The 9,058-nt window shown below is 37.1% G+C and overlaps 1 protein-coding gene across 1 annotated transcript; it reads right to left on the minus strand.

Moving 5' to 3' along the window:
* Positions 1-1,405: 1,405 nt before the first annotated feature.
* Positions 1,406-3,920, minus strand: LOC116768124 (zinc finger protein basonuclin-2). Its single transcript, XM_032658771.2, has one exon. It carries the CDS (start codon positions 3,832-3,834, stop codon positions 1,771-1,773), a length of 2,064 nt encoding a protein of 687 aa, XP_032514662.2. The 5' UTR covers positions 3,835-3,920; the 3' UTR covers positions 1,406-1,770.
* Between the last annotated feature and the right edge of the window lie 5,138 nt (positions 3,921-9,058).

Consider the following 9,058-nt stretch of genomic DNA (forward strand, 5'->3'; position numbering starts at 1 on the left):
AAATACCGAACCGATTTTGAAGAAATTTTGTATGTAGATAGATACAGCGCTGGATTAACCATGTTACTTTTTCGCTCTTATTGTTTAATTAAAAATATAACAAAATAAATCAATTTTCATAATCATTAGTAATTTCATGCGGGCATTCTCAGAGGTCTAGACTTTAATGCATCTGTTAAAATATAGATTTTACAAGTATGCATAAAAAATATCATTATTTAAGCGATGTCTGACGTAATGCCATGAATTCTGCCATTCCAACGGGATGGAAATGGCCTTTGAGAAGGCGCAGAGAAAATTTAACCTTTATGCAGATTATCTATAAAGTATTTAAAGTTAAGATAATAATTAAACTTAAACTACAATTATAATTTGATGATTTTTTTAATTATTTTTTTTGATTTGCCTAGCTATTAACAATAACACATTTTTATTAAAATCACTCATCCTAAACCAGGACTTAGTTATAAATTTCGCTTCATTTTTAGTAAATAAATTTTATTTGATAATAAAATCATTAAAAAATGAAGAAATCATAATGTTAATAGCAGTAATATATGAGCTTTATTATAACCAATTATTCCAGCTAAAGATAGGATCAGGTTTTTGAGTTGAACCTTTTAGTTACGAATTACCGTTCAACCGTCGCCTACAATTACGCGTGTTTGGCAAAAGATTTTCTCACGCCAGTCACTGGTCGGACGGGAATTAATATTGAATGAAATCATTGTGACAAAAAACAGAAATGACCTATTCTATGAACTGAAAAATATAAACTTCAGATATTATAACAAATAGTTTTTGTTGCGTACAAATAAGGAGCACAGATAAAGCATTATCGTTCCTATTTACGCAAGGTTATCTTTATAAAAAGTAAACGATTTTAATAGTTTTAACTTATAGTGTTTTTACTATATCATATAATTTTTGGTTAAGTTACTTATTGTTTCAATGTATAAGTATTATAATATACTTTATGAACGTTAAAAAAAATTAAGAAAATTTCGAGTAATTTTAAATATTCAATAAGGTATTTAAATTTTTTCCTAGTAAGTAAGTACATTAATTAAATTTTTCTTATTACTATCAAATTAATATGCTAACTGAGATCGATTAAATATAAATGTATAGTATATATTTAAAATTATATTCAAAGGAATAATGAAACCTAACTCGCAATTAAAAGCCCTTTGCGATTTTAAATTGAGTAAGTTTTGCTTCTCGTACAATTGTGAACGGTTATTAAAGCTTGCATGTTTGTTGTTAACAAGAACTGTACAGACAGATGTTTCCAGCCGGATGCACCCACAAGCCTCCTCCAACGACATTGTTATTAATAATCAATCACCCGATACAGCCTCAATTCGCCACACTCGAAACGATGTGGAAATAAAAAAAACAATGGTACTTTTACCTCAATGAGTTTATTGCGCCAGAACAATAAATGAAGCCAATCATAATAAGGTTTACTTTCAACATCAATTAATAATACTCTACATGATAGGACATCCTGCGAGTCACATCATATTTTTAATAACCGAGTCCGTATTGCACTTCACAAACGCCAACACACACCCAAGCATGCCCCTATAACTTACAGTTCGTGGGATCGACGATGACGATATATTTGTCTAAATATCACAAGAAATATACAAAAACGAAATACGATAGAAAATATTAACACAGTTATAATTATTAACAATTAAATATACAAAGTCTACGAGATTTTTACATGAATCACCACGACGAGCGCGGATTGTACGGGTAGCGTCATGATACAGGAACGTGGTGCTGATATAGCTGTTCCTGGCGCTCACAGAGCGAGGTCATCTTCTTGAAGGACTCCGAGGTCTCCCGAAAAAGCAGCTTGGCGTCATCCCGGGGCCGGGCGTGAGCTGCGTCCAGTCGTCCCGGAGATATTACCGGGGGAGATGAGGCGGACAGCGGCGACAGGGACTCTCGAGTCGACTGAGCTCCCGGGGCATACAGGCCCCCGGGCTGAGGGGCGCCGTTCATCAGAAAGGGGCTCGGAAAAAAACCTCGATCAAGCTGCGGAAACAGACCCGCCTGCAGAGCCGTCAAGTTTCTACTATAAAACTTCATTGTCTCGGAGACATAGCTAGGAACTTGGGAAGACTCTTCGCCGTATCTCAAGGTCTCGAGGGTTGACGCGAGCCCTTTTATGTCGGCGTATAATTTATTCAACAATTCAGCGTTCACCTCGAACGCCGGCCTTTGGTCTGGGTTCTGAGGCGACCCAGTGGACAGCAGTCGTCTGTGGAGATCTACATTCAAGCTGTGCCTGTCGCGACTCCGCCTCGAGGGGAAGGCGGCGTCGCAGCCACTCACATCGCACGGGTGGAGTAGCTTCAGGTGATCGTTCCTGTAGTGCATGCGTAGTGTGAAATGGTTCTGAAATATTTTACCGCAGGCGGTGCACCTATCTGGGTTCTCTTCGTCTATGGGTATTTCGAGATCGTTCACGTCGTTCCTATCGTCTGTCCTGTCACTGCTGGCGGACGGTGACCTCACTCGGGCGAGTCTCTCCTCGATCGTGTGTAAATCGCTCCCGCTATCACTGGGTGTATACAGATCTGATCTCAGCCTCAGACCCTCACGCACGACGCTGGGCGCACTGGACTCGTCGTCCGATTCACTCTCAGCCTTCACTTTGAGTGATTCCGCGTTCACAACCGGTTCTTCGGAGTTCTGAAAGGGCTCCCATTTCTCAGGTTTCTGTTTTTTTAAGGACAAGGGCTCTTCTTCTACATGACTAGTAGTAGATAGATTCCTAAATAAATCACTATTGTATTCTTCGTCGGAAGCACTATACTCGTTACTCTGTGAGCATCTCGTTGGATTGCCGCTCTTTCTTTTCCGCTTGTTAGGCACCAGCGACGACTTGTCATCCGAAGTGGCTGGCTCTGTACGACCACTAGAGTCTGTGAGCACGACAGGTGCAGTCTCTATATTTTTCTTTTTATTTACACTCAGATCTTCGGGTTCGTCATTGTAACAAGACGTTTCCTCTTTAGGGCACTCGTTTTCAATTTTAGGCTTTTGACAGTTCTCATCTTCCGAGCCGTCCTCGTTATTATCGACGTAATTATTCGAGGTCTCCTCGCGCGAAGCCGACGATCGAGCGAGGTCTAACGGGTGACGTGTGTAATTTTCTGGCGATGGTATTTTTCTATACATTTTTTCTATTTCACTGAAGTTACGGAGATCATCGAGAGGCACTCGCGGGGGCAGGTGTGTGTGTCCAGGCGGCGGGGCCAGTGGGTGTGGAAGACGTGACGCCAGCTCTGGCGGGAGAAGCGCTGGCGGTGGTAGCGGGAGACGCGCCAGAGCCGGCAGGAGCGGGAACGGCTGCGACGATCTACCGTCATGCGCCGATATCTTACGTCTCACATGCGGCGAATGCAATTTAGGATTAGGGTTAGCACTGTGGCGGTTACGAGAACGACGCGAACTGAACATCATGGTACACCCCTCCACTGTACACTTATGCATTTCCCTGAGGTGAACCGCCGAGAAGTGAATCTTAAGGGCGCCTTTATCGCAAAAAGTCTTAAGGCAAACGTTGCACTGCACTCTTTTCTTGCCAGTCGCGGGGTTGACGAATTGCACCCCGAGTCCCAGCGGCCAGGGCGCGGGAGGCGGCTCGCGACGCTCCTGAGGATACTCGGGCTCGTCGTGTTTCTCATCATCGCGGCCACTGAAACTGGCGCCTAATTTTCTAAAATCGAACTGCGGCGCCGTCTGCGTTACGCGCGGCATCATGAAGTAATCCAGCCCGGCGGGAAGCTTCGCACCAAACTCTTTGCCTTCCATCACGTCACTGTCATAATATAGGTGTTGGAGACGGGTGGCGCGCGACGCGGCCGCTTTGCGACTGAGGACGTGCGACACAGGTGACCGCGCGGGCGGCGCGCGACAAAGGCCGCCGGTCGGGGGTCGGGGGGTCGGGGTCGGGGGGGTTCGTTTGGGGGTCCGGGGGGGTCCCGGGGGGTGATGGGAGGAGCGAGCGCTGGGCGGAGCGGATCGATCCGCGGTGGGGACAAGCGACACCGGCTCTCGGACCACTGTAAACAGAGAAGTAAGGCATCACACGTCGTTACGTAACTAGTATGTAGAGTTAGATGTAGCCTGTGTAGATGTGAGGTGATAGGTATATGTGTACCACTGTGCTGTACATTCATTAAATCCATGAAGTCTTGTTTATTACCTTTATATGACTCGGATAGCTGACGATTTTATGCGACCTTAAAATGTCATACTGTGTTTAACATTTCCAGATATTTTGGTAGCTGTTGTAAGATATTTTAATCATATCAAACAAACAAAAAATACGAAGAATCTTTGGTTATTGGAATTATTTAATAAATTCAAGATTTCTCTCAAAACAAACGCGTCTTAATTTTCTTATCTCTAGTCATATCTTAAATCTTATTCTCGTATAATAATAATATTGGGACAAAAATGTATCTTTAATATTCTGTCTTTTAAGAGCTAGCTACAATTTATATTTTAAGATTGAGAATTTAAGAGAATGTTTCTTAATTTGAAACTATTGTCTTTTATTTTCTAATCTATGTAAAAAGTTACATTTACTATACAACGTAATTAAACAACCATCCAAATGTGACTGAAACTAATGAAGAGGTACTTCCTCAAACACCCGTTCACATAGAGTTTTGATAGTGATGTCCGTCATTAGATACGTATAAAAAAATAACATCAATATAATTTAAAATTATTGAAAACCTTCCAGCAGACACGCTTGTTATATATTATTGTTATTTTAATTGCCATCAAATGATCTTGACATGAATCACATACACGTATTCTTTGTTTTAAAAGTAAACATATAAGTACGTAATTCTGATTTATTCAATAATTTTATAGAACAAAATATATGTTAACAATCAAATTAGTTGATATTTAATTTAGCAATACTTTTTATTAATACATTTTATATATAAATATAGGACGTATTTTAAGTGTAACAATCAATGTGAAAGGATTACGCTAATGTTAACACTAGCAGCGCCATCTGTTATTCGCTTTGGGAATTAATCTTTCTAATAGCTTCGCTTCATTAATAAAGATAGTTGTGATGCAAAAAATTGTTTTGTTATAATTTTTAAATAAAATCTCGTGTATGATGTGATTAAAAATATAATATTTTCCGAAAATTTGACTCTGTTTTGTCTGTCTGTCTTTGTTTGTTTGTTGTCTATTTGTTTGTTTGTTTTGTGTGTCGTTTAAAATAGAAACCTTTGTCCTTTGAAATCCTCTTAAGTAAGGCAGCGAAAACGTATAATATTAAAATATTATTTACTGAATCTCGACGGAAAGCCGTGAGACAGACTACATTATTTCAATACTTAATATAAAAACATCTATATCATAGTTTCTGTAAAGAGCAAACCGTTTCTTGTAATCTTAGATTTTAATTCGACACTTAACAACACGTCCGTCTGCAATGACGTTACTTTAAAAGTTTAAAAACGACTTGAAAAGCACTCCAAGTAACCACAAAACAACAACCACCCCCACTTTACTCTCAATGGTCGCCGTTAGTTGAAACCCACAATAGATTTAACTTCTGTCGGTTAACCTAGTTCCTCTTAGTGGTATTTGATACAAAAACAACCGATAGTATAAAATTGATCTAATTCTTTAATAAAACTGCTCTAAATACATCCAAGGAATAGATAGAGGCAAAGAAAATTCAATTATTTTATATTACATATATTTATTTATCTAAAAACTCTCTCGCAATGATCTTTGTCTTTGACAATTTCATATATATATATATTCTAAAACAAACGTATTTAAGTAAATTTATTCCTCAGCTCCACACATGTAGTTCCCCTGAACTCGGAACGTTCAGTTCAACGTTTCCTCGTACTACGGTACGTGTATCAACAATCTATTTTTCGTATAAAGTCATACCTACTGTTTGATGTCTTATCGCACCTTATAAAAATGATTATTTTCGATTTCTGGAACCAGTTACAATTACTTTACTATAGCCGCCAGGACGGGTAAACATCTCTCTTTTATTGCGTGGTACAATTATAATCAATTAATATATATATATCTATATATAATGACAAATTATTGCATTGAATATTTTCTAACTTCTGTTCATTAAACAAGAAAAACACATAATATTATTTTCTTATTTCGATATAAGTAAAAGTTATTGTATTTTATATCGACTTTAGAAATGGGAGATGAATACATTTCTAGACGCTATTGATAGTATAAAATTTTATATTATAGAAACCGCTAAAATGATTGCCGCTAATACAGCGTTAGACTAAACCCGCTACATCTTGTACCTTGTGCGTCATCTATATTATACTGTCCGAGCGAGCCACGTAACATAAACACACTCTCTTTTTGTCCTAAGTGATCCGGCTCTGGTCAACGTTGGTTTTATATCGGGTTAAGAGTAATGCACACTACATAATATAATATTTTTTCATATTACAATATATTAATTAAAGCACTTTTTATATACACAAGTGTTTAGAGGTGAGTATTCTGTCTGGCATTATCCGATCAGAGCAGTTCAGCGTAAGCTTTGATATAAATAGATTATTATGATAAAACGAAATGATTTAACGTAAGCCTGTCTATAAACATGTCTATTAAAAGACAGTGTGAATATTGTAAACGCTCCTCAATAGCGGGCCGAAATATTTATTTTGAAGCTCGGCCACATGTTTGTTTGGATTAAAAATATTTCTGGCTCCACTTGCGCACGTCGCAATGAGCACGAGATGATCTCCCGAAGCCTTGTGTTACAAGTGAAATTATTTTTAATCTATCTAATTCTAATACATCACGACTAATTGATCGTCCCGCTTACGAACGGACGGACAGTTTGGATTCTGGTAAACGTTTTAATAAAGTTATCGTTTGTATGAAACGAGTTCAGCACGTAATTATACTGTTTTTAACGTATGTCGAACTGATATTGATTTAATATATTTTTTATCCAAGTCCAGCTAACAACCTTATGTACTCGTTCCGTGATTGTGTACGAACAAAATATATTTACCGATCTTATAGGTAGGAAGTAAATGTTCGGTAAAGTAATTATAATTTTAACTATAACATATATATGTAATTATTTTTTTCCACAAACACTATTTATTTATTGTAGACGCGATCGCGTGATCGCAGACATTATCATTTGAAGGATTTTTTTAAAATTCTTTGTTCTCTGTCCGTTCGTGTACCAAAACTATATCCAATATTAAAATCCTTTCAAAACAATAATTTTAACTATTACAGACGAACTGTATTTTCATTAACATCATCGTACTTCTATTTGACTGTACTTATATAAAATTTTACATTCGGAGCCTCCAAACATTTTAACAATAAGTCATGTCACCTACAGAATTTCGTTAATATAAAAGCAATAAAATAATTTGTAACTAAGCGTGAACTAATATCTACTTCCTTATTAATGTCAGTACCTACCTACCTACTAAATTTCTAGACTAATAAAATAAAGCCTTTAATGAAGCCCATTTGATCACGTCGATCTGGTTCCGTATCGATTAAACCTTCCCCAATGTCTTCCAACTTCTTCTGTCCCGGCTATGATTCTCCATTTGCATGGTAATAAGTCAAATTTTTTAAACTAACTGTGGAAGCAGCTAAAAACATTAATCTTACTAACAAAGTACAAAAACTAATAATGCCAAGAAATCTTATAGTTACTACTCAAAATCCTTCAGCAATAATAACATTAAAATTAAATATCAAGTACATTTACAATAATGACTTAATGAAATATGTGTTGTATCTAAAGTAACTAAAGGACAAGTTATACTATTTTTAAACTATTTAAAATTTAATAAGCTATTCGTGCCCACTGTTGAGAAAAGGCCTGTTCTTACGTGGAGAAGGTTAGATTGATCACCATCCTTACTCAAGGCGGATTGGCGATTACAAAATTATAATTCGGAATTATAAGTTCAGGTTTCCTCACGATATTTTCCTTCACCGTCTGTCAGTGGTGTAAAACTCTTAGAAAGTACAAACGACTAGGAAAAATCACTTCGGTGCTTGTCAGTTTCGGACCCACACCCTGACGCACGAGAGGATCTTTAACCTCTAGGCCACCGCGACTTCAAATCAGGAATTAACTTAAACATATTAAGCGTTGTTTTAGGTTGCGTCAAATAGTCAGTTAGTGAGCGATCAAATTCTATCCAAACGCCTCCGCCTTGACCTGAAAATTTTTATGTAAACGAACTCATATATTATTGTGTTTGAACCGACTCGTTATAACCAGACGAAGTATTCCAAACGACTTCTAGATTCATTATATTATTTTATATACCTTTATAAATATCTCTTTTAATATTCAGTATTCTCTTCCCTCAAAACAGACGTGTTGAATGAAAGCTCTGTTTTTAAATCACCTTTTATTTTTTTTTAAATCTACCCTATAAATCATATCGACTTAAACAAAATGATCTTATCTTATAGAATTATATCATTTAATTTATTTTTATATGCAACATTCTTTGCTTATTCTCTAACATTATATGTGAGTAAGGTTTTATATATTCGTCGAACATAACTAGTGTATGTATGTATGTGTAACAATTAAAACGCCAGAAACAGTAAATTTAAGTCAGACACACAACGCGAAGGAAACAAACCGTTACATAAAACATCTGCCCAACTAATTACAAATATCTGTGCCAAATGGAAAATCATATCCTTTAACCTCCAGATATAATGACGGGACACATCAATCCTACGTTTACATGCAATTAATTGATGAGCTCTCTAAAAGGAACTCTATCGTAACACAGTAAGGTCCTATGTATATATAACAGTAGTTTTTAATGTAACATTTGTGTGGTTTTTAAATTGATGAAGTAACTCAAAGCCGGCGCGAGAGTCGGAGCGTGTAACGCCTTCGGATGCAACAAGCAAAAACGATGATACATAGCGGTTTTGGTCCAAAACTTATGATTTGATCCACTTGCAACTGACAAATAATATATATATATAA

This window comes from Danaus plexippus, chromosome 19, assembly GCF_018135715.1.
Source record: "Danaus plexippus chromosome 19, MEX_DaPlex, whole genome shotgun sequence".
In the NCBI taxonomy this organism is placed as follows: domain Eukaryota; kingdom Metazoa; phylum Arthropoda; class Insecta; order Lepidoptera; family Nymphalidae; genus Danaus; species Danaus plexippus.

Excerpts from the sequence above, each read along its gene's own strand:
- LOC116768124 (XM_032658771.2), bottom strand. The coding sequence starts at position 3,834 with ATGGAAGGCAAAGAGTTTGGTGCGAAGCTTCCCGCCGGGCTGGATTAC.